Here is a 27,110-nt window from a genome sequence, read left to right on the forward strand (position 1 = left end):
TAACGACATGCGCGGGATATTGAGAGAAATAGAGGAGACGAATAGACACATCTCATTCTCTTCCAAACCACACTCAGAAATCAGAAGAGCACCGCCGCAAAGAAGCCAAAGTCGTTTCTACATCAATAGTTGACGGGAATCTACAAGCATCCGAGTTGAATCTCTCGAAAATAGGTTGGTGAATGCAAAACTCATTTCAGTCTATTTTTAACATGCAAGCAATATAATAGTTGGATTCTCTATTTTTTTAGGGTTTTTTTTTTGTTTTTTGATTTTAAGCATGAACCATAATCTGTGTATTCTTGTTCTTCGTTGTCATATTGCAAAATGGCGATCCTTGAAATTGTATTTATTTTTAATTGGTGGGGTAGTTGGAAGAAAAATGATGAAACTGGGGAGTTGGTATATGATGGCTTTAATCATATCGAAATAAAGGAAACATTAGGTAACATGACTTTAGATCGAATTATGTCTTAATTTGAGAGTTGTTGCTCCTCTAAACCTAGGGCAGTTTATGCTTTGAATGAGGACTATACTATAGATAAAGGCCTAGTTCCCCTTGTAGATCCAATCCAATGTCATAATAAGGTGTTAGATTATCTAGAACTTGTTGGCCAAGAGGAGATAGAATTTTATGCAGATCATGAATGTGATCCTTTACCTAGTATAGAACCTCTAAAGATGTTTATGGAAGAGAATGACGATGATGGTGGGAAAGAAAACACTGAAATAAATATGCTAGATAGTGTTGATGTTGGTATGACTGAGGGAGATGTGAAGGATGTTGGGGTTAAACAAAATGAGAGTGGTGAGGGTGTTGTTCAACCTGACCATAGAGAAGAAGAGGTTGAGATAATAGGAATTTATGATGTTGATGATTCTTGGTTACAAGAGGTAGAGATTGTTCATGAGGTTGGGGTTAAACTAAATGAGAGTGGTGAGGCAGTTCATAATGAAAATAAGGGTGTGACACATGAGAGGACAGGGACTGAGAACCATAGTGTTAATGAGGGTGAGGGCAGGCAAATGATACATGAGAGTGCAGGGACTGATGGTGAGGGCATAGGTGTTAATGAAAGGGAAGGGGTTGAGAGTGAAGAAGTACTAAATGAGGGAGACACTAATAATTCTAGTGTATATAGTGAAGATTTTGGGGAGAGTGATGATGATGAGAAGAGTTTAGAGAGCTTTGTAGGTAGTGTGGAAAGGGCAGAACATGAAGATGAAGAAGATGAAGTGGCGGCTCCTGATTTTGAGGAAAAGGCGGAGCCTCCGCCCTACCGATTCCAGAAGATTGTAGATCGTTTCACCGAGATCTATTTTCCCATTATCAAACATGTGAGGACTTTCATTTTTCTTGCTTAGTGTAGCTTCTGTGATGCTCTGTTCTCTTTCGTGTGAAACCCTAGTTCATGTTGCCTGTGTGCTGTTGAATAGCATCTGTGGATTTTGGATTCATTTGTATGTGCTGATGATGGGTGTTACGTTTTTTGGATGTGTGGCAAGAACATATGTGGATTTGTGGGAGATTTGGCTAATATGATGTTTTTTATTTGATGTTTTCACATCTGTGATGCTCTAATTGATTTGAAACCATATTTTTTCTTGTCATTCTGGCCATTAAACCCATTAGTGATTCCTATGTGAAGAAATGGGTTTGAGGTCCCCCGATCTTAAAATGCCCCTTAATCTTCCTGTGTTATGTGTTTATCTTTGTGCCTTGTGTGATGGTGATGCTTGTTGTTTTCTGTGTTTGAGGTTGTGAGTTTTAACAGGAAATCATGCATAATTTTCAAAGTAAATCAAACACTACAATGAGGCTTCAACCTTTACAAAAAGGAGGCTTTGAGGCCTTTGGCTTTTTTACAAAAAAAACTTCTATGTCTACCAAAGTCTAACCTTTACAAAAAAGAGTCTTTCTTGCTTCATCTAGGCTTCAAAGAGCTGAATTTGAGCCTCATATCCATATCCCAACTCTTCAATAAGATGTTGCATTCTTTCTTCTTCCCCTGCCTCTATCATGTGACTGATACACTCGTTGACAAGTTGTTTGTCAACTTCCAATGTGATTGGCAAGGCATTCTGCCTAATTAGAGCATCTTTGCTCATATGTGGCACTTTGTAGGCATTATGACCTTTCATTCGCATTGTTTCTATCATGCACCCCTGTAGGGATTAAAAAAAACATTGTTTAATGCAACTGGATTGAGTTCCATGAAGCTATTGCATACTGCATTCACTAATTGATCAACAGTTGTGCAGACAGCCTCCTCTTGAATGCTTTGAATTGCTCTAAACCATCCCAAGTCATTGACATTCGTGTCCGGTGAGTAGGGTGGTTGGTGAACAATTCTTATATCAAAGCCTTTTTGAGAGGCAGCCTGCCTGAATTCTGGATCTAAGTCACTTATGTGTGATTTGGCCTAATCTTGTTGAATGAAAATCAACTTTGATGCACTCTCTGGCCATTGAGCCATAATAGCCGGTACAATCTGGAAAATATGAAATTTAAAACCATAGCAGTTACACTTTGCATACTAACTCAACATTATAAAGTACACCATTGCATTTTGTGCATATCTCTTTGCGTTTCCATACCTTGTTGATGAAGCACTCTTTTGTCACCACTGTTGTTATGGACTGCAATGGTTTTGTTTCTAAAGTCCCTGCACTTGTGTTCTTGCTTCTTCTCTTGGCTGGTACTTTTTCTATGAATGGGAAAATGCTTATTTTCCCATCAAATATCACATTACCATTCTCATCGAAGATGGGCCTGCAAACCGCGCACATAAACATCACCTTTTTTATGAATGTCTTGCATTTACAGCTCCTGTACGGTTCGGGCTCGTCTTGTGTGAGATAAAATCGATGAGAAGCTTTTGTCATGTAGAACCATTTCTCACTATGTGTACTGTGTTGTGCATTGTCTTAAATCGCAGAATGTCAGCAATTCTATCATATTCTAAGGCTTCCAATGAAAACCTTAACCTGAGAAGTTTATTAGGGGCAGTTTGATCAGGCTTAATGGCACTAACATGTGCTTTGATTAGCCCTAGATTCACCCACCTTCCCACTGTGCTCTTGCTACACTTTATTCCAAATGCTAGCTTTCTAATTGTACCTCTTCTACACAGCTCCAATGACTGAATTTGCTCTATGTTAATCTGAACACACTTTGTGAAACGTGGTGTATACCTTTTTGTGGATGTTAAATTGATGAGCTGACCTTGAATCTTTTGTTTCTTTGCTTCAGCCCAAAAACGAGTGATCGTGCGCCTCCCCAAGTTGAATTTGATGTCGGCATCCTTCATTTTGCCGTATTTGGGTTTGCCATCCTTGGAGTTTTGAAGAAGGAATTGGACTACCATCATCTTTTTATCATCTTCAACATCCTTCAAGTGTACCATTTTGTGAAGTGTTTGTCTTTAGAAAGTGTTTTTATGTATTGTTAGGATATATAGTGTTGGGAACTTTATGGAATATCCTAATCCTTGTTTTGATGATACCAAAATTCATAGGTCTTAATTGTAATAGACTAGAACTGTTTGAACTCAAGTGTTAGAGTTCGTTTCTAGTATAGCTTGCGGTTTCGAAGACTGAAGACTGAAGACTGAAGACTGAAGATACCAACTGAAGTATCAGTTGAAGAATCAGTTCGGAACTGATTACTTAATGCGTGCCACATGGACTCAGCGGACTGATACTAAAGTCAAGTATCAGTTAAACATTCTTCCTCGGACCCAACGTTCAAAGGAAGCCACGTACTGCAAAAGTACAGCCGCATTAAATGCAGAGATCTCAAGATAATCCCTCTCTGTAGAGGTCATTCCTATTTGGTGGCTACTTTATCAGAGACGTCACATCTCCTGCTCTTCAACATAGTCGTTCCCACCAAATAAGGAACCTCGAAGATTGAAGCCCCAGCCCAAATTCGAAAAGCTCTCCAACGGAACAAATCTTGAAGACGTTCTCCGCCAACGGATCTATTCAAGACCTCTCCTATAAATAGCGCTCGAGGATCACTTCAATCTTTACCGATTCAACGACATAAGCTGAAACTCAGCCAAAATAGTTTCTCAGCCAAAAGCTTAACCTCCCCAAAGCTTGAATCGAAGAAGAGAATTCCAAAACCAAAAATCAGTCACTGCTGATTACACACATTCTCTTAGACCTTAGGCAAACCTCTGTTTACCCAGAAGCCTAGGTCAAACTTGCTCCAAAGAACTTGTTCTTTAAAGTATAGTTGGCAAGTTTTCAAACCTCCTTTCGAGAGATAGAATCGAGTGTTTGAGTGGTAAAAGAGTTCAGGAAGGTACTCTGACTCCGTGAGATCCTAGTGCAAGGTCATGCTAGGAGTGAGAAATCCAACGCGAGTAAAATGTTGGTAGTGAAGAGTGGAATCTTCAGTGGTACAGTTGTGTGCACCCGGCAAGCACACGGTTCGATTTGCAATGCACCAGTTAAGCACTTGCGGAGTGGATTGTTGGTCTGATCAACCGACCGTGGATGTAGGAAGTGTTTTCCGAACCACGTAAAAGTCTCTGTGTTATTTACAGCTTTCAGTTTTACATTCTTACTTGTGTTCTTTCATTTGATAAACTGAATTCTGATTAACTGCAAAGAGAAACCTAAGACTAACAACGTGCTCAACCGAGGCTATTACGAAACAAAGTTATTTCCGCTGCGTATGATATTTGTCTGACTGATCTATCCTCCGATAGTCAGGAAGAGTGATATCATCTCTGTTTTAGCAAACTCGACTGAAGCCTTTACGTGCATCAGTTAAGTTCCAGTAACTTAACTGATAACTCCTTACTGAAGAGTTTTTCAGTATCAATCGTCAACCCTGTTTGATCAAAACTCCTTTCTATTAACAGGTGTCTTAGTTTGCTTGTAAAGTTTCGTTTTGACCTCTATCTTGAGATCCCTCTGTTTTAGAGGAGAAAAATAGCCCATAGGTGTATTTCCCCCCCTCCTCCATACACATATTCGAGACCCTCCGGACCTAATAATTGGTATCAGAGCAGGTTGTTCGCAAGAACATTCTGTTTCTGATTAGGTTCTAATTGAACTAGATCCTTTTTCTCAAAGGTCTCGAAAAACTTTTCTCTTTCAAAAAGGTGCTTGCTATTTGCTCTATCTGTTGTTTTATGTTCTCTCTTTTTTGATGGAGACTAACCACAACAGATTGTCCTCTCTACCTATGTTTAGTATTGAAAAATACGACATATGGAAGTTTCGGCTTGAAAGCTTCCTCACCACCCAACATTGCCGAATGTGGGAAGTCATCACCAACGGACCAATCACCATCACCGAAATCGTCAAAAGAGTTCCCATTGATCCAAATCGGGATCCATACGATGAGGTCCAGAACAAGAAAAAGGCAGACTTCACCACAGAAAGGAAGCAAGATGAGCTAGACAACCTCGCCAAAAGCATCATCTCCGGCACCGTTCCTGACAAGCATGTCACCAAGATCATCAAGTGCGGAACTGCAAAGGAGATGTGGGACATTCTTGAAGGAATGTGCGTAGGATCCGAGGAAATCAAGGAGAACAAGCTATCCATAGCTTGCCAGAAGTTCGACTCCTTCCTCATGCTCAAGAATGAATCTGTCGACGAGATGAGACTCAGATTCAATCAAATCCTGAATGAAGTTCAATCCATCTCGAAGGATAAGTACACTCAACGAGAAATCAACTTGAAGATTCTTCGAGCACTGCCACGAGGAGAATGGCAGATCTACTCAGTCGTTCATCAGAATAAGCCTGGATTCAGTCAGCTCCCGATAAACAAGCTTTTCTCTGATCTCTTGGAAAATGAGTTCGACATCCAGAGAAATCTTAGAATCAAGAAGGCTGGAGGATCAGACGAAGATGGTCCATCAACCTCAAGAGGAGCAGCACTGAAAGCTTCAGCGAGAGAAAGCAAGAAGCAAATGAAGGAGCCAGCGGACCTCAAGCCCGAGGACTTCTTCAGTCAATACGCTTTGTTGACTGAAAGATTCAACAAGATGGAGTCCAAATTCCGCAAGTACAAAAGGTTCCACAAGCAGCACTACAAAGGAAAGGAAAGAGAAAGCAACTCCAGACATTCCACTGATCGAAGCGGAGAAAGAAAGTCAGCCGCCTACGACATCAAAGATATGGAATGCTTTGGATGCAGAAAGAAAGGGCACTTTCGAAATAAATGCCCTGAACTGACTCAATCTGAGCGCAAAGAGCTGAAATCCAAGAAGGATCGTAGTTATGCGAAGAAGAAAGCGATGGTTGACAACATCAGATGGTTGAATCTTCCGAAGACACATCAGAATCATCCGACTTCAACTCTACCAGCTCAGATGATGAGAGCCAAGCCCTGATGGCCAATGAAACTGAAAGTGTGGCTGACAACAGCTACGACAATGGAATGAATGGCTCAGAGGTAATCTCTCATTCAAAAACTCCTTATACTGATAACTTCCTGATGTTTTCAGGAGACCACTCAGAATCTGGAGAAAGCTCTGCCGATGAAACTGACGAGTTCGATCAGCTCATGACTAATCACTGTCAGTTGAGGAAATTGTTCGAAGATCTCCTCAAGCAGAATCAGAAAATGGAAAAGGAGATCAATGATGAATGAGCCAAGAATCAGACAATCATCTACTTTCCAGATGAAACTTGTCTTGATCAGTTGATCATGGAGAACAGTCGACTGGAAGAAAAGCTCAGATTCTCCAACTCAGAATGTGACAGAGCTTCTCATGAAATCAAGATGCTCAATCACAAACTGGAAGAAACAGTCAAGGACTGCATGATGAAGTCTCCAATGATGAGCAACTTTCCATCAAAAGGCCTCGTTGAAAGCATTGGAGGAAAGGTTGCTGCTGCTGATAAAGGAAATAATGTCATGATCAATGCAAAGGACGATACTTCTGAAAACAACACATCAGAATAATCAAGAGATCATGACATGGATGAAGTTCGCAAACGCAAACTGATGGCAAAGACTAATGTTCCTCCTCCACAAAGCTACAGACGAGCAAGGGAGGCCCCCAACCAGATCATCCTATTGAGAAAACTGGAAAGCAGAATTCAGTCAAAGATCGGGGAAGGAACATCAGGAATCAAGAAGAATCTTCCTCACTAGTCAAAGGGGAAGAACAACAACATCAGTCAGAAACTGAAATCAGTTCAGTTTCAGAAAGAACAACATCCATGGAGACAAAATAATGATGGGTCCAGACGAGCCAAACGCCATCCTCTACGACAAGCGACTGGACATCAGATGACTCATGTCTCACGACATCAGTCAAGTCTCCATCAGTCTGAAATGACTCGAGTATCTCAAGGAAGATACTTTGTCGAGCAAAGAAGACCTCAACAACTCATCAGACATAACTCCTACAAGAGTGAGGCTTCAAAAGGAAAGCTCAACAGAAGAATGCTCATGTGCCAACTGAAGCGCCAACTACTTCAGTCAGACGACTAGCAAAGCACAAAAGATCAGCAAGACCAGTTCTGAAGCAGATATGGGTTCCAAAGGGAACTCGAGCTAACATTGAAGGACCCAAATCTTGATTGGGTACCTAAATTAACTCTTCCTTGCAGGTCAAAAATAGAAAACATAAAAAGAAGGAAGAAGTTAAAGCTTCAATCAGAACATGGTATCTGGATAGCGGCTGCTCGAAGCACATGACGGGCTACAAAGAATATCTATCTCAGTATGTTGAGAAAGCTGGATCCAAAGTTACATTCGGAGACAACTCAATCGGAGAAACAAAAGGCTATGATGTGCTCGACATGGGTAACGCCAGTATCAGTAATGTTAGCTTTGTTTCTGTTCTTAAACATAATTTGTTGTCTGTGAGTCAATTTTGTGACAACGGTTTCACAGTGAAGATAAAAAATGATGAATTCACTGTTAGAAACAATCAAAGAAAGGTGGTTCTAAAAGGATTCAGACAAGGAAGTCTCTACGTCGTCTCATGGGAAGACAGCCCTCCAGAAACGTGTCTCATCAGCAAAAGCAACTCAGAGCTCAACTGGCTGTGGCACAGGAGACTCAACTAGGGATGGCAATTTGCCCGCGGGTAATGGATACCCGTGAAAACTCAACCTATTAGGGTGGGTTTGAGAGGCATTTCATATCCACAGATAGTTTCGTGGTTGCAATTCCATATCCATTTAGTTCGTGGGTATGGATTTGAATACTTACTATCCATACCCGCGAAACCGTTTACCCGTAAAAAATATCCACAAAAATACCCGCCAATTACCCGTGAAATACCCGTCAATTACCCGTTAAATTTATTATAAATTTATAATTAAATTTTATTTCACGGCTATCCAATGGATAGTGGGTGGCGGGTATCTGGCGGATAGTGGGTAGCGGGTATCCGACGGATAGTGGGTGGCGGGTATTCGACGGATAGCGAGTGGTGGATACCCGACGGGTAGCGGGTTCGCGGACACCCGACGGGTAGCGGGTATCCGCGGGTGGCGGGTTTGGATACCATTTGATATCCATGGATAGTTTCGTGGTTAAAAACTACTATCCATTTAGTTCGTGGGTATGAGTATGGATAGTCACTATCCGTACCCGTCGTACCCGATTGCCACCCCTAGACTCAACCACCTCAACTTCAAGATGATCAACAAGCTTGCTAAACATCAACTGGTAGAAGGTTTGCCTTCTATTGTATTCCAGAAGAAGCAAGAATGTGAAGCATGTCGAAGAGGAAAGCAGACAAGGACGTCATTCAAGTTAAAGTCAGGACACTCCTCTGGAAGGATTCTTCAACTACTTCACATGGATCTGTTTGGCCCAATCTCTCCAAGAAGCTACAACGGTAGGAAGTACACCTTAGTTGTTGTGGATGATTATTCACGATATACTTGGGTTATCTTTCTCTACAACAAGAGAGAGACACTGCTGGAATTGCCAAAGCTGCTGAGAAGACTGAGCGTTGAAAAGGAAGTCAACATCATCAGCATCAGATCAGATCGTGGGACTGAATTCCTTAATACCGTCATTCGTGAGTATTGTGATGAACAAGGAATTAGTCATCAAACTTCTGCAGCAAGGACTCCTCAACAGAACGGAGTTGCAAAAAGAAGAAACAGGTCTTTGAAGGAAGCAGCAAGGACGATGCTAGCCGAATCAAAGCTCCCCTTGAAGTTTTGGGCCAAAGTAGTCAACAACGCATGCTACACGCAAAATCGATCATTCCTCACTCAAAGACATGGAAAAACTCCATACGAGCTATGGAAGAACATGAAGCCTTCAATTGCATATTTTCATGCTTTCGGTTCTAGGTGTTTCATCCACAACAATGATAAGAAGAGGTTAAACACATTTGATAGCAAGGCTGATCCAGGAATTTTTCTTGGATACTGTGGAACAGAACGATCCAGCAAAGCCTATCGAGTGTTTAACTCTCAAACTCTTTGTGTTGAAGAAACACCACATGTTGTCTTTGATGAGTCTATAGATGATTTCAGGAAATAGGAAACTGAAAGAAGTGTTGAGAACACTGAAGTTTCCAAGACTGAAATCGACAACACCGAACCTTCTACTGTCTTGGTGTGGGGACCAGGAAAAGATGAAGATACTGAGAAGCTTCAGTATCAGAAGATTAGCCAAAGGTCTGAAGCTCAGACTGGAGCCAATGCAGATGGCATCAGTCAAGGAGGAATTCCAGTTGCCGAATAACGAGTTGAGCATGCCGAAGCAGCTCCAGTTCAACTCTCCCCTGCTCCAGAAGGTGCTCAACACTTCAGAACCATTCTGACTGAAGAAGCCCCACCATCACCAGAAGAGATCAAGAAGTATCGAAGATGGTTTGAACTCCATTCAAATAAGAACATCATTGGAGAACCATCAGACGGTGTCAAGACTCGAAGATCAATGTGCAACCTCGTCTTTGATATCAACCAAAACTGCATCAACGAAGATAAAAATTTCAGCTGTTTCTTATCATCTACAGAGCCCAAGGATGTCGAAGAAGCTCTGAAGTCCACTCAATGGGTCATCGCAATGCAAGAAGAACTCAATGAATTCAATCGGAATTCAGTTTGGGAGCTTGTGGATAGAGGCGGCCATGGTTCGGTTCCCGGTTCGAACCGGAACCGGAACTGCTGGTTCCCGGTTCCAAAAACTGGAACCGGAACCGAACCGAAAAATAACCCTCACGGTTTTGGTTCCGAACCGTGAACTGGCGGTTCCGATTCCGGTTTCGAACCGCCGGTTCCGGTTCGAACCGTTAGAACCGTCAATTTTTTTTATTTTTTTTATTTTTTACTTTTTTTTATGTAATTTGTATTGTTTTATATGTATTGTTGTGTAAAATTTAATGAAATTTGCTTTAATAAAATAAAAGACACAAAAAATTATAAATTTCATATACTTTATTTTCTAAATTGAACTTATAATTCAAAGTTACACCTTACAACTCTTATAAATACAATTTACAAATTACAACTTTTGGATGCTAAAATAAAATTATGGCAACTTAGTTTACAACTTGTAATTGGGGGAAAAAGAAATAAAGAAAATAGGACTTGAGCTTAATTATAATATTTAAGTTATAATTGAGTTGTCTACGTATCCCGAACGAATCAAAGTCCACTATGGATTAATTAACGGATAACTATTTAAAAAAAACCAATTAACTGATAACTATTAACCTATACCACTAATAAACAACTAACGACATAAGTATTTTTACAACTCACACATGATCCTCCATTTGTAACCAAAACAACTCGGTTCCCAAAATAATAAACACTATGGAGCTACTGATATAAACTCCCTCCATTTCGTCTTAAGTTGATCAACTTCTTTTCAACATAAAATTTAAGAAATTAATATTTTAAATGTATTTGATAATAAAGTAAATACCTTACTTATAAGCGGTTCTCAGACGGTTCCACGGTTCCCGGTTCTAACCGTGGAACCGTAGGTTCACGGTTCCAGCACGGTTCCCGGTTCCACGGTTCGGTTCCGGTTCGGAACTGGGAACCGGCGGTTTGAAGAAATTGGAACCGGAACCGAACCGGTCGAGCACGGTTTTGGTTTCGGTTCGGACCTATATGACACGGTTCCGGTTCCAGAACCATCTCGGATGGTCCGGTTTCACGGTTCGGTTCCCGGTTCCAGTTTTTTTGGCCATGTCTACTTGTGGATCGACCAGACGATGCAAAGGTGATTGGTTTGAAATGAATTTTCAAAAACAAGAAAGACGAAGAAGGAAATATTGTGAGAAACAAAGCAAGGCTTATAGCAAAAGGTTACAGTCAAGAAGAAGGTATCGACTACGATGAGACGTTTGCCCCAGTTGCTAGATTGGAAGCAGTCATACTCTTCTTAGCCTTCGCAGCTCATAAAGGATTCAAGGTACACCAAATGGATGTGAATTGTGCATTTCTCAATGGAGTGCTCACCGATGAAGTCTACGTGGAACAACCTCCAGGCTTTGAGGTTGTAGGACCAGAAAAGGTGTACAAGCTGAAGAAAGCGCTCTATGGATTGAAGCAAGCTCCAAGAGCATGGTATGATACTCTCTCTGAGTGTCTTGTTGAACAAGATTTCAAGAAAGGATCTGTGGATAGAACGTTGTTCACCCTCAAAGAAGGAGAAGATCTTCTACTTGTTCAGATTTATGTCGATGACATAATTTTCGGATCCAAATCCGAACATATGTGCAAGAAGTTCGCTGATATCATGACCAATAAATTCCAGATGTCCATGATGAGAGAAATGAATTTCTTTCTAGGATTGCAAGTCAAGCAGACCAGCGAAGGAATACTGATCAATCAGTCCAAGTATGCCAAGGAACTGATAGCCAAGTTCGGTATTCAGCACATGAAATCAGTCAAGATCTCAATGAATACAAACTGAAAAGTTGATCCAGGATCAAAAGGGAAATTTGTATCTTCAACCAAGTACAGAGAAATCATTGCTGTATTTGACTGCGAGCAGACCAGATATCGCATATGCAGTCGGAGTTTGTGCGAGATATCAGTCAGATCCAAAGGAAGCTCATATGGATGCAGCAAAGCGAATTTTGCGATATCTCAAAGGCACACCCAATTTAGGATTGTGGTACCCAACTAACGACGACTTCAAGCTCACCGGATATTCAGACTCAGATTTTGGAGGATGCAAAATTGATCGCAAATCAATATCCGGAACCTGTCAATTCCTAGGCAACAAGCTCATCTCATGGTTTTCAAAGAAGCAGACTTCAGTCGCCACCTCCACAACTGAAGCTGAATATGTTGCTGCGGGAAGCTGCTGTTCACAACTCCTATGGTTAGTCCAACAGTTGAAGGACTATGGGATAGACGAAAAGGAAGTCCCAATCTATTGCGACAGCTCCAGTGCTATTGCAATCTCACAGAATCCAGTTCATCACACCAGAGTCAAGCATATCGTCATTCGATATCACTTTATTCGTGATCACGTCGAAAAGAAGGATATCTCAATAGAATGGATTCCAACTGCTGTTCAGATAGCGGACTTGCTGACCAAGGCTCTTCCAGAAGAAAGGTTCAACGATCTGTGTGGAAGGATCGGCCTCAACAACCCAGAAGAGTGATGCTGTGTTTGAAGATTTTCTCAAACAGTCATGCTGACTGGTGGTCAACCAACTGCTGTTCTACGACCGCTGATGTGGAAAGCAATCAAGACAAGCGCTCATCTGAAGGAAACTTATCCTGTTAAGTCAACCAGGATCAAGTGGTATCGACTGACTACAATGATCAGTCGATCAGTAAGTATTTTTAAGCTTACTATTTAAAATCAGATACTTCAGTTAAGAGCTTTGTGTTTTAAATTCAAAATCTTTCTCTAACTGATCAGTTTCTTTCAATAACTTTAACTGATTGTTGAAAAATGGAATATCCGAGAAGGACAAGTACTTTTTAAAAGGGAAAATTCGTATTTGATTGAACTTGTCCTGATCTTTTCTAAAAATCTTTCCAACCTTTTGCCTCTGTGATCAAATTTCTTGAGAATCTCATTGACATGACATAATGCAATGATATCTCTCACCTTTTTGAAGCTTCCGTCCCCTGCAGTGATGGCGGACGTGAATTTTTACTTCAAAAATATTTTAGGCACAGTTTTCAAAAAAAAATTCATCTTCTTACTTGGTATGATTTGTGTATTTATTCCATGATGTCTTCACATATTTTCTGCATCAACTAACAACTCTCCACAGCCTTCACTGTGAGAAAATTTTCCAATCCTTTCAAAGTTGCAGAAAAATTTGTTCCGACAATAGGAGAATTCAATGACTGCAAAGTCATGGAGTGAGAGAATGACACTCACATACTTGGTCTTCACTGGACCCTTCCACTGGATCTCAACGTCTCTCCGACGTCAAAGCTTACCATATTCTCACTTGTATCCAGCGAAGCGAGTGTCTTCCATCCTCATGCCCGACCCATATGGTTTGAAGTACTTGTCTCAAGAAGACGGACTTCACCTGACTCTCAGGAAAGCTTCACCTTTTTGTGAAGCTTCCATGTGGTGCAACAACAATGAGCAGGAGCTCTTTGTCAGTCGGCGCAACATCGACAGTGCTAGTCCTTACGACTACCACTGATTCGATTCTCCATCCTCACTTTCTCTCCCTACATGTATGACGAGCCACCCTTTGCATTACTTCTTTCACCAAAGGCTCGCCATGCATTTCCTTCATTTTCCCTCCTCACTTCTAGCACTCCTCTTCCCTACCTTTCCTTGTCTCTCTACCTCTCCCCTAGGTCTGTATGCATAGCCGCATCTCATGAATATCTCTAAGATGCTATGCATACTTTCCTTTCCTTCACACTGCTATTCTCCATCTCTCCGTCTCCTTCACTTCTTCGCCTCCCTTCTCATCCCTCTCTCTCCCCACTGGTGTCCTCTTCCTTCTGCATCTCGGGACAAGCTTAGGAACACGAAGACAGAAGATGAAGATCAAGAAGTTCAAGGCGCTGCGATGCAGACTGCTGGAGTCCATGGGTTTCCCATGATGTTTTTTTTGTTTTTCTTTTTACTCCAATGTAAGTCTTGCTCTGTACCTCGACTGCTGACTTATCAGTCTTACTTTTAATGAAAAAGAACTTCTTTTGATCTCAACCTGAAGACAATGACTCTTTGTCCAGGCTCTGATTAATGTTTTACTGTCTTCTCCTTGTTCTGTGTTAGAACTGTTACGTTCTTGACTCTAAGTACAAGTTTTTAGGTTCTATTGTTAAGGGGGAATAATATTCACCCTGTTTTAGAATTTGTGCTCTGAGTTCAGTCTTTTTGTTTGTCTAGAACTGCTGTGTGGTTTTGGCATCATCAAAAAGGGGGAAATTGTTGGAAACTTTAAGGAATATCCTAATCCTTGTTTTGATGATACCAAAATTCATAGGTCTTAATTCTAAATGACTAGAACGGTTTGAACTCAAGTGTTAGAGTTCGTTTCTAGTATAGCTTGCGGTTCCGAAGACTGAAGACTGAAGGACTAAAACCTGAAGACTAAAGATTGAAGATACCAACTGAAGTATCAGTTGAAGAATCAGTTCGAAACTGATTACTTAATGCGTGCCGCGTGGACTCAGCGGACTGATACTAAAGTCAAGTATCAGTTAAACATTCTTCTTCGGACTGAACTCCCAACATTCAAAGGAAGTCACGTACTGCAAAAGTACAGCCGCATTAAATGCAGAGATCTCAGGATAATCCCTCTCTGTAGAGGTCATTCCTATTTGGTGGCTACTTTATCAGAGACGTCACATCTCCTGCTCTTCAACATAGTCGTTCCCACCAAACAAGGAACCTCGTAGATTGAAGCCTCAGCCCAAATTCGAAAAGCTCTCAAACGGAATAAATCTTGAAGACATTCTCCGCCAACGGATCTATTCAAGGCCTCTCCTATAAATAGCGCTTGAGGATCACTTCAATCTTCACCGATTCAACGACATAAGCTGAAACTCTGCCAAAATAGTTTCTTAGCCAAAAGCTTAACCTCCCCAAAGCTTGAATCGAAGAAGAGAATTCCAAAACCAAAAATCAGTCACTGCTGATTATACACATTCTCTTAGGCCTTAGGCAAACCTCTGTTTACCCAGAAGCCTAGGTCAAACTTGCTCCAAAGAACTTGTTCTTTGAAGTATAGTTGGCAAGTTTTCAAACCTCCTTTCGAGAGATAGAATCGAGTGTTTGAGTGGTAAAGGAGTTCAGGAAGGTACTCTGACTTCGTGAGATCCTAGTGCAAGGTCATGCTAGGAGTGAGAAATCCAACGCGAGTGAAGTGTTGGTACTGAAGAGTGGAATCTTCAGTGGTGCGGTTGTGTGCACCCGACAAGCACACGGTTCGGTTTGCAATGCACCAGTTAAGCACTTGCGGACTGAATTGTTGGTCTGATCAACCGACCTTGGATGTAGGAAGTGTTTTCCGAACCACGTAAAAGTCTTTGTGTTATTTACAGCTTTCAGTTTTACATTCTTACTTGTGTTCTTTTATTTGATAAACTGAATTCTGATTAACTGCAAAGAGAAACCTAAGACTAACAACGTGCTCAACCGAGGCTATTACGAAACAAAGTTATTTCTGTTGCGTATGATATTAGTCTGACTGATCTATCCTCTGATAGTCAGGAAGAGTGATATCATCTCTGTTTTAGAAAACTCGACTGAAGCCTTTACGTGCATCAGTTAAGTTCCAGTAACTTAACTGATAACTCCTTACTGAAGAGTTTTTCAGTATCAATCGTCAACCATGTTTGGTCAAAATACTCCTTTCTGTTAACAGGTGTCTTAGTTTGCTTGTAAAGTTTCGTTTTGATCTCTATCTTGAGATCCCTCTGTTTTAGAGGAGAAAAATAGCCCATAGGTGTATTCCCCCCCCATACACCTATTCGAGACCCTCCGGACCTAACATATAACTTTATATAGAATGCTGTAAATCATTTTGAATTCTGTCGCCAGAATTTTGTTTTGGAGTTAAATGTAAAATTCTAGCGCCTTGCTACACATTTGGCACCAATTCAGTGCCTTTAAATCCATTATGAACAACCGCCTTTTTTTATTCAATTCCTTTAAATTTGCAATTCAGCCGCCCATTTCCTTTTACATTTAATATTGCATGTTTAAGTGAGCAAACTAATCAAAAGAGATTAAGAAAAAAAATAAGGGAATACTTAATTACTTAATTGTTGGTGGACCACACCATTTACCTACCAAAAAGTGAGTTTCTTGATCTACGTGCCAAAAGCAACTGAGCCTATTGGCCTGAGACGGAGGGAGAACATAATATAATATTAGTAATTTATTTTTACAAAAAATAAATATAAAATATATAATTTGAAAATTTAGAATATTAGAATTAAGAAAAAAAATTGAAATATGGTTCCTTATTTTAAGAAATATATCACTTCTTAAAATATAAATTTTTAATATGTTAAAATTTTAAATTATCACAACTTGCTCATTTTAAATTTATTTTTACATATTGTATCAAATTAAATGTAATTTCATGACCTTTCATTCGAGATGTATATTACATATTTCATCCAAAATATAATTTCATGTGATGAGGAGTAAAATGAGCGAATAATGAAAATGATGACACGTGTACCAGAGTAAGGAGAGCATGGGACCGAACGAGGCGAAGAAAGTCTCTTTTGGAGGAAGCAATCGGCAGCTCTGCCAGCAAGTGACACTTGTAAAAAGCTTGAACAGTTCTGTATTAAGGAATTATCTCGACCTAAAGTGCTTGCAGAGCTGGAATTTGGAAGAAGAGGTGAATCGTGAAAAGTCATCAGTGATGTTTTATCTTCTCTGCATCCAAGTTGAGCAGAAATTAAAGAAAGAGTTCTGAACATGCCCGACATTAGCTTTGACCAGATTTACTGACGTCATCAGAACCTGAAGTTAACAAACTCTGACACATCAGCTTCAGTTCTGCCTCTGCCGAACACGCGTATCGCGTGATTTAGTGTCACACCCCAATTCTTGAAGGAATAAACTATAATCGAGGTGCGACTAAAATCATAGAAATAAACAAGGGAAGAACCTTGTGAAATTCAGATAATAGGATAAAAAGGTTGGGCAACGCCCTTTGAATGAAGAAATATAGAAATCAAGTGATACTAATCAATCAACAACATTCTAAACTTGAGGATCACAAGTTTGGTTTCATGCTTCTGATAACCAACATTTAATATCATAGAACTAGAAGTTGAGAGTCTACACTCGATAAGAAACATAATTCAGAATTTAACATAAAGGTCTTAAGTTAGAGAAACATAAGACAAATAAAAGCTAGTGCAACAGCGGAAGACAAAATACGGAGTTGAACCCTAGCCTCAGCTCTGCCCCGTCAGCACCGACCAATCAACCTGAAAATATTTGAAAGTATTTTTGGGCTAAGTACTAATGTACTTAGTGGGCTAGCATTTTTATAAACATTTGATAATCATAAGAGCAGTTTATCCAATCATTCATGACATAACTTAGAAGGTTTTAAAACAAAAAGAACTTCCAAGCATGTTAAAGTATTTCATTTTATTAGCGCGCTGTTGTCACACTCTGTTCTGTTACTCGCTGTGATCCCGGACCTTTTAGCCACCGACGGATCCCTCATTCCCATGACACTTGCCCTGAGGACGTAACTCAGACAAGTTGAATTGACCTCGGGACGCTACCCGGGCAGGCCTTACATGATACATGCTCCGGAACACATCCAGCCAAGCACCCTTATAACGCCTCTTACATGAATTAGTGCCCGATGGAGATCAACCCACCGAAACGACTAACAAGTGTACACAATTCTCAAATAACGTGTTAGGCCATAAGAGAACCTCGATCGATCCATGAACTGCGAGCCTTAAACATAACAGAGCGCACAAAAATATTTTATCGGATAAACAGTTTTCATTTCATTGAAACATTTAAGCTCAATAGCTAAATCATACTTTTGAAAAATAAGCCCACCTGATTAGGCAATGCCTGTCGTTTATTCTTAACTCTGAATTGATATAGCAGCGCTAGTCCTCACGGTCTACAAAACCTACAAGAAATCTATAATCTTAATAGGTCTCCTGAATTAAATCTTAAGTCATGGTGAAGTGCTTAATATTCTATGATTCACTTAGCCGGGTTTTCAAAATTTAATGCATAAATAATTGAAAATATTTCTCTTGAGTTAAGAACACCAACAATATTCTTACTCATCTTTCTTTAATATTTCTCTTATTGCAAAATATAATGCAAATCATGTTATACTTAACATATAATAAGTAATTTACTTAAAATATGCACATAATAATAATATGATATTATTATGAAAATTTTCCTTTAAATAAATTAATCAAACTAATAATAGTTCAATTAATTAAAAATAAGAAAGCCCAATTTCATAAAACAATAATAGGGCCCATCTTTTAAATGATTGAATTAAAGCCCAGCACAATTATTAAAACCAAGGGCCCAACTGATAATAAAATTTCGCAGCCCAAAACTAAAAAAAATCGGCCCAACACTAATTAAACCCCGGCCCAACACCCAAGCCCACTCCCCATCCAAGCCCAACCTTCACCCTAGCCCACTGACTCCACCCTCTTATCTCCCTCAGCCGCACAACACTCACACACACATAGCCTCTCTCGTCTCTCTCTTTTCTCTCCATTCACGCCAAACCCCCTCCCCTTCTCTCCCCCAACTCTCTTCCGGCAGACGACGGAAACCACCGCTGAATACGCCGCCGCCCTTGACTCTCCTCTCCCTCAACTGCTCCTCTCCCTCGACTGCTCCTCTCCCTCGACTGCTCCTTCATGCCCGGCAACGAGCGCCGGCCGGAACTTCTCCCTCGTCTCCTGTCACTTCCGCCGCCGCAGCTACACCACCTGTTCCTACCCGACACCACCATCACCTTCTCCTTCTTCAGCCGACAGCGTGGCCGCCCTCGCCGCCCCGAGACAGAGAGCAGCGGTTGGTCGGACCGCCTGCCACCATCCCAGAGCCGGCTGCCATCCCAGCCTCTCTCCGCCACCGCGGCTCGGCCACCAACGAAGGACCACCCACCTCATCTCCCTCTGTACCCCCTGTTCTCTCTCCTCCTTGGCAACGACGGAACGCCGCTGCCTGTCTCCCTCTCTCTCTCACCGTCCTCGGCCCGACAGCAGCGTCTCCACGCCGCCGTCTCTGCCAGCCATCTTCCCCGACTCGACTCAGACGCACCGGCATCAACCGGCTCAACAAAAATAAAAGCTTTAAACCAAGTTTCCCTTTTTCTACTTATGTTTTCGTGAATGCAATGTTCTTGAAAGATTTCAATGTTTTGTTTAAAAACATAAACTTTATGATTTGCGATCTAAATATACAAATATGTATGCATATATCTGATGAGATGATGGACATGTGTTTGTGTTTTTCTGTTCGGCTAAGGATTGATGAATTTTGCATGAATTGAATGAGTTGGAAATATAAACCTTTCACTGATTTGTTGTTGATACACAGATGGATGTTTGCTTTGGTTTGGGGAGATTTCTGGTGAAATGAGTTTGGGGAGATTTCTGGTGAAATGATTTTGGAGAGCCGATGAAAGAAATTTGGTGGAGTAGTGAGTGAAGGAAAATTTGACTGATTTGTTAGGTGTAGTGGAAAACTTGGCTGATCTGGTGTAGTGGAATTTGACTGCATAAAAACAAAAATAAATGGAAACAAAAGAAAGTGGACAAATAAAATAAAAGAAAGTGGAAGCAAATGAAAGTGGACAAATATTTGATAAGATATCAAAGATATGATTTTATTGTGCAGATATAATTGATTGTCTGCACATGTATGTAAAAAAAAATATATCATGATATTGGGTGGTTATTAGTAACATAGATAAAATATCGGGACTGTAATAAATATTTCAGGGTTTGCTAAATAAATATCTCGTAAAAAAAATACTTGAATGCTAAATTAAATAAATATACAATGCATATAAATTCAATAATTAAATTTACAAATGTTTTTGTAAATCATTTTTGTTGGAATTAAAATAAATTCATTTTCTTTTATCCGGCGTGAATCATCTTAAATCTAAGTTTAAATTAAATTCTAAACTTAATATAAATGGGCGGGGTGTTACATTCCTACCTCCTTATAAAAATTTCGTCCTCGAAATTGCATATCTGGGTCATCTAGTTTGGATACTAGACTTTCATTCCACTTAACTCTTGTGCGGCACTAAATCACACACGTACTTAATTCCCTAACAGTGCGACATTGTTTAGCAAACTAGAAAATTTTCCTCAAAAACTGGTACGTCATTATGTCGTGAAAACTTGTCTCGTCCTCTCCTGAAGATTGAAGAGGGATCTTTCTCTTGTTTAAAAGTATTGTAGCGCTGACTTGAGTAAGTCAACCAATTCGAGGATTGTATCAAATTCTATCATAAGAATAACATGTAAGTATGTCTAAATGTTTCGGCGCCTATATCGAACTCTGAGTTCGCGGTGACGTCCTTAGTAGCAGTCTTTCATCGTTAGTTATACTAACTTCTAACGTTGTTACGGACGATTATAGCGTAATTTTAATTTCTTACAAGCAACAAATGAAATGGAAGAATATGATACTCCAATATTAAGCAATGCTATAAATGGGAAGTCGAAAACATTAATAGTACCTGCCAGGTTTCCGTGATCTCCTGCTGCTTGGTGTTGGTTAAGGGCATAGGCCCTAGCGTATCGTGGTTGCCCCTGATTTCCTCTAGGACCTTGGTTCTGTCGCTGTTGGTTCCCGGGATTTTGTTGTTGGGGTGCTCCACCTCCTTTCTTTGGGCATGCTGAAGCAAAATGCCCTGTTTCTCCGCAATAATAACAAACATTCGTTCCTTTCAAACATTCCCCTAAATGAGGTTTCTGACACTTTGGGCAAGGTGGTGGAGCTATGGCTAGCGGCTGTTCGTTCTGGTGCTGATTCGGATTTTGATTAGCAACCCATGGTTTCTTCCCACTTCCATTTCCAGAGTTCCCCCCAGTTCCCTCATTCCATCTCCTTTTTCCTTTACTACCATCTTGAGGTGGTACAAATCCAGACTGTCCTGGAGCTTTTCCTTTCTCTCTTGGCAGCAGTGATTCAATGGTGAGGGCTCTGCTTAATGTCTGCGCGTAGGTGAGACCTCCTTGACTTGCTAAAGAAATCGCTATCTCATGGCGTAATCCATTTCTGAATTTTTCTGCACGCTTCTCATCAGTGTCCACCAGCGTCGGAGCATATCTTGATAGCTGATTGAAAGCTCTATCGTACTCAGTCACTGTCCCAGCCCTCTGCTTCAGATTCCAGAACTCATTCTGCTTCTTCTGTCTATAGCATCCTGGTATGTACTTCTCATACAACACAGTTTTAAAATCTTCCCAAGTGAAATTTTCCCACTGTTCCTCAGTCATTGTGCGTCTCACTGATTCCCACCAGAAATCTGCTTCGTCTACCAGTTGGTATGTTGCACAAGTTACTTTGTCCTCGTCTTCACAACGGATGTAGTTAAAGATACGCTCTATAGCCCTAACCCATTTTTCGGCGTCTGTTGGATCGCCCAACCCGTCAAACGTTGGAGGTTTTTCCTTGCGAAACTTCTCTTCAGCAGTACGATTTGGTGCTACTTGTTGGATTGGCTCTTCAGGGAAGAATCCCCTGCCGCGTCCGCGACCACGACCGCGCCCTCTACCACGTCCTCTTGGTGCACCTTCCATTCTGATTGACGGACGAGAATCAGCAGACGAAGAGACTTATTCAGCATACATACATACATACATATATAGCTATACACTAGATATATCGCTTCTATAGTGTAACCATGTGAAAGACTAGTTCTACGTGGAAACTAATCTAAACTTAAGTGGAATAACTTAAGTGAAACCTTAATCTCATGACATTTCTTCTACGTTGTAACATATCTATGTTAAACGTTGCTATCTTATCATTCCTTACTTAAATCGATCAAGCGGAGCTTTCACGACTAACATTTCTAAAGTATCCTTGGGTAGTACTCAAACGATTTGTAAGAGACTCATCATTCATATCGTACAGGCAGTGGACCTAACACGATAACATAAAACTTTTCATTCATTTAATCATTTGTTTCTTTTGAAACCTTTAAACATATGGACAATAAATGCCCCTTTCATAAAAATTTTCTTAATCCGGAAAGATTAATGAAATCTAACTCGACCATAAATTCATTGATTCGTTAAGGGCTCGGGTAGTCCCAAACACGACATACATACATACATTGGTTATATGAGTTAAAGGCTCAAAATAACAATATGAAAGCGATAAGCAATTCATATAACATCATACATTGAAAGCGCGCACTTCTTAAAAACTTTGAAAGCATTTAAAATCATTGAAATTTTTAAGTCGTACCTTTTGTTGCGGCAGTGTGACGGCGAGCTGAGGGTCAACAAATTTTCTTAGAAGCCTAGAGGTACTATTCTAGACTCGACATTAGAAGCTTACGGTTATCAGAGACATGAAAGAAAACTTATGCTCTGATACCATTCTGTCACACCCCAATTCTTGAAGGAATAAACTATAATCGAGGTGCGACTAAAATCATAGAAATAAACAAGGGAAGAACCTTGTGAAATTCAGATAATAGGATAAAAAGGTTGGGCAACGCCCTTTGAATGAAGAAATATAGAAATCAAGTGATACTAATCAATCAACAACATTCTAAACTTGAGGATCACAAGTTTGGTTTCATGCTTCTGATAACCAACATTTAATATCATAGAACTAGAAGTTGAGAGTCTACACTCGATAAGAAACATAATTCAGAATTTAACATAAAGGTCTTAAGTTAGAGAAACATAAGACAAATAAAAGCTAGTGCAACAGCGGAAGACAAAATACGGAGTTGAACCCTAGCCTCAGCTCTGCCCCGTCAGCACCGACCAATCAACCTGAAAATATTTGAAAGTATTTTTGGGCTAAGTACTAATGTACTTAGTGGGCTAGCATTTTTATAAACATTTGATAATCATAAGAGCAGTTTATCCAATCATTCATGACATAACTTAGAAGGTTTTAAAACAAAAAGAACTTCCAAGCATGTTAAAGTATTTCATTTTATTAGCGCGCTGTTGTCACACTCTGTTCTGTTACTCGCTGTGATCCCGGACCTTTTAGCCACCGACGGATCCCTCATTCCCATGACACTTGCCCTGAGGACGTAACTCAGACAAGTTGAATTGACCTCGGGACGCTACCCGGGCAGGCCTTACATGATACATGCTCCGGAACACATCCAGCCAAGCACCCTTATAACGCCTCTTACATGAATTAGTGCCCGATGGAGATCAACCCACCGAAACGACTAACAAGTGTACACAATTCTCAAATAACGTGTTAGGCCATAAGAGAACCTCGATCGATCCATGAACTGCGAGCCTTAAACATAACAGAGCGCACAAAAATATTTTATCGGATAAACAGTTTTCATTTCATTGAAACATTTAAGCTCAATAGCTAAATCATACTTTTGAAAAATAAGCCCACCTGATTAGGCAATGCCTGTCGTTTATTCTTAACTCTGAATTGATATAGCAGCGCTAGTCCTCACGGTCTACAAAACCTACAAGAAATCTATAATCTTAATAGGTCTCCTGAATTAAATCTTAAGTCATGGTGAAGTGCTTAATATTCTATGATTCACTTAGCCGGGTTTTCAAAATTTAATGCATAAATAATTGAAAATATTTCTCTTGAGTTAAGAACACCAACAATATTCTTACTCATCTTTCTTTAATATTTCTCTTATTGCAAAATATAATGCAAATCATGTTATACTTAACATATAATAAGTAATTTACTTAAAATATGCACATAATAATAATATGATATTATTATGAAAATTTTCCTTTAAATAAATTAATCAAACTAATAATAGTTCAATTAATTAAAAATAAGAAAGCCCAATTTCATAAAACAATAATAGGGCCCATCTTTTAAATGATTGAATTAAAGCCCAGCACAATTATTAAAACCAAGGGCCCAACTGATAATAAAATTTCGCAGCCCAAAACTAAAAAAAATCGGCCCAACACTAATTAAACCCCGGCCCAACACCCAAGCCCACTCCCCATCCAAGCCCAACCTTCACCCTAGCCCACTGACTCCACCCTCTTATCTCCCTCAGCCGCACAACACTCACACACACATAGCCTCTCTCGTCTCTCTCTTTTCTCTCCATTCACGCCAAACCCCCTCCCCTTCTCTCCCCCAACTCTCTTCCGGCAGACGACGGAAACCACCGCTGAATACGCCGCCGCCCTTGACTCTCCTCTCCCTCAACTGCTCCTCTCCCTCGACTGCTCCTCTCCCTCGACTGCTCCTTCATGCCCGGCAACGAGCGCCGGCCGGAACTTCTCCCTCGTCTCCTGTCACTTCCGCCGCCGCAGCTACACCACCTGTTCCTACCCGACACCACCATCACCTTCTCCTTCTTCAGCCGACAGCGTGGCCGCCCTCGCCGCCCCGAGACAGAGAGCAGCGGTTGGTCGGACCGCCTGCCACCATCCCAGAGCCGGCTGCCATCCCAGCCTCTCTCCGCCACCGCGGCTCGGCCACCAACGAAGGACCACCCACCTCATCTCCCTCTGTACCCCCTGTTCTCTCTCCTCCTTGGCAACGACGGAACGCCGCTGCCTGTCTCCCTCTCTCTCTCACCGTCCTCGGCCCGACAGCAGCGTCTCCACGCCGCCGTCTCTGCCAGCCATCTTCCCCGACTCGACTCAGACGCACCGGCATCAACCGGCTCAACAAAAATAAAAGCTTTAAACCAAGTTTCCCTTTTTCTACTTATGTTTTCGTGAATGCAATGTTCTTGAAAGATTTCAATGTTTTGTTTAAAAACATAAACTTTATGATTTGCGATCTAAATATACAAATATGTATGCATATATCTGATGAGATGATGGACATGTGTTTGTGTTTTTCTGTTCGGCTAAGGATTGATGAATTTTGCATGAATTGAATGAGTTGGAAATATAAACCTTTCACTGATTTGTTGTTGATACACAGATGGATGTTTGCTTTGGTTTGGGGAGATTTCTGGTGAAATGAGTTTGGGGAGATTTCTGGTGAAATGATTTTGGAGAGCCGATGAAAGAAATTTGGTGGAGTAGTGAGTGAAGGAAAATTTGACTGATTTGTTAGGTGTAGTGGAAAACTTGGCTGATCTGGTGTAGTGGAATTTGACTGCATAAAAACAAAAATAAATGGAAACAAAAGAAAGTGGACAAATAAAATAAAAGAAAGTGGAAGCAAATGAAAGTGGACAAATATTTGATAAGATATCAAAGATATGATTTTATTGTGCAGATATAATTGATTGTCTGCACATGTATGTAAAAAAAAATATATCATGATATTGGGTGGTTATTAGTAACATAGATAAAATATCGGGACTGTAATAAATATTTCAGGGTTTGCTAAATAAATATCTCGTAAAAAAAATACTTGAATGCTAAATTAAATAAATATACAATGCATATAAATTCAATAATTAAATTTACAAATGTTTTTGTAAATCATTTTTGTTGGAATTAAAATAAATTCATTTTCTTTTATCCGGCGTGAATCATCTTAAATCTAAGTTTAAATTAAATTCTAAACTTAATATAAATGGGCGGGGTGTTACATTTAGATAGAAAATTATTATTTTACCCCTGTATCATGTACCTTATAAATAGGTTACTATTCGATTTGTAAGACTCACGCTCTCAGAAAATATAATCACTTTTTACTCTCTTCTAGATTCTGCGTTTTCTCCCCTTTGCTTTCGATACTCGCGCAGGTAATTTTACGATCTAGAATAGGGCCGAAATTTATAATCCAACATCATGAAAATGAGAAAAACATGCTTTATCATTATAGTGAAAAAAAAGGGGAAGGAATTACAAATTTAAACTAATTCACAACAATACTAGCATAAAAGTTGGCAGTTCTTTCACCTCGAATAGTTGGCAGATTTTTTTTTTCTTTTTCTTTTTTGAATATTCACAATTTTCAGCATTGGCATGAATTATGTAATTTTTTTCTAATTTTAATTATGTCCTTCTAATTGAATTGATTAACACTCACTTCTCTTTTAATATATATATATATATATATAGATTAATTAACTAATTTACTATAAGGTTAGAACAACGATTTGCTTATTTATCTAAACTAGTATTCCACCCGTACGTGCATATGCATGAGCTAGGTAAATTGATATAATTTTTTTTATAAAAAAGTAATTATATATTAGTTAATTATGTGTTATGCTAAATAAAAAAAATATTGTGTTATATTGTATAAAAATACATAACTTTTAATGAACCAATTAATTTTAATTTTTTTATAATTGTACTATTATAAATAGCAAATTTAGGAAAAATAGAATGAATCCAACAATAACATTGAAAATTTTGAAGAATGTGTTGAATGCATAGAGAGAGGTAGAAAAAGTGTTTTTATTCCAGTTAATGAGTAAAGAGTGACTTAATAATTTTACACATGAGAGTCATATTTATAAATTAGAAAGTGAATATATAGCGCTAAGGTCCAGTAATCAAGGCAATTGGGCCCATGTCTCGTACAACGTTTTATGTCTCTGAGTGGACCATCGAGGTTGGCAGAGTTGAGCCCCAAGGTTAATGCAGAGTTGAGCTCCAAGGCTGGCAGAGTCGACCGCTAAGTTGTGGCAGGGTTAATCGCCAAGGTTGTGCGGAACTAAGCTCCAAAGTTGGCCGAGCTGACCGTCAAGATTGATGTTTGATAGAGCTAAAATGCTAAGCTCTTTTTTTGTTTTATTTTACTAGCTTGATTGAATTGCATCAACCTTGAGTCTCTTATTTTATTCTTTCATGAAGTTTGATTCTTCGCCTTAATCTGTAATTTTTACCACATCAAATGTAAAGTTGATAATGAGAGGAAACTGAAATGTTCTTGACATAGATTATCCTTGACTCTTGTTGATTTTCATGACATACGAAATAATAAGAGAAAACTGCTTTTATTCAAACGTAAATGAAAGTCGTGGATCTAATTTATCATAAACGAAATAATAATTTATGCACACACGTTTTAGAAATAAATTATAATTGGTTGATTGT

General features: G+C 39.8%; 1 protein-coding gene and 2 long non-coding RNA genes across 3 annotated transcripts; all 3 read right to left on the minus strand.

Moving 5' to 3' along the window:
- Positions 1-1,929: 1,929 nt before the first annotated feature.
- Positions 1,930-3,407, minus strand: LOC131008200 (uncharacterized). The gene is made up of 4 exons (XM_057935092.1): positions 2,989-3,407; positions 2,599-2,773; positions 2,232-2,423; positions 1,930-2,166 (listed from the first exon to the last, which is right to left on the minus strand). Exons 1-4 carry the CDS (start codon positions 3,405-3,407, stop codon positions 1,930-1,932), a joined length of 1,023 nt encoding a protein of 340 aa, XP_057791075.1.
- A 13,874-nt stretch (positions 3,408-17,281) lies between these two features.
- On the minus strand, positions 17,282-20,479 carry LOC131007648 (uncharacterized). The gene is made up of 3 exons (XR_009096198.1): positions 19,452-20,479; positions 17,956-18,031; positions 17,282-17,360 (listed from the first exon to the last, which is right to left on the minus strand). It is a non-coding gene; the product is annotated as an uncharacterized LOC131007648 (long non-coding RNA).
- Positions 20,480-22,834: 2,355 nt separating this feature from the next.
- On the minus strand, positions 22,835-25,635 carry LOC131007647 (uncharacterized). The gene is made up of 3 exons (XR_009096197.1): positions 25,005-25,635; positions 23,509-23,584; positions 22,835-22,913 (listed from the first exon to the last, which is right to left on the minus strand). It is a non-coding gene; the product is annotated as an uncharacterized LOC131007647 (long non-coding RNA).
- Between the last annotated feature and the right edge of the window lie 1,475 nt (positions 25,636-27,110).

This window comes from Salvia miltiorrhiza, chromosome 2 (genome assembly GCF_028751815.1).
Source record: "Salvia miltiorrhiza cultivar Shanhuang (shh) chromosome 2, IMPLAD_Smil_shh, whole genome shotgun sequence".
In the NCBI taxonomy this organism is placed as follows: domain Eukaryota; kingdom Viridiplantae; phylum Streptophyta; class Magnoliopsida; order Lamiales; family Lamiaceae; genus Salvia; species Salvia miltiorrhiza.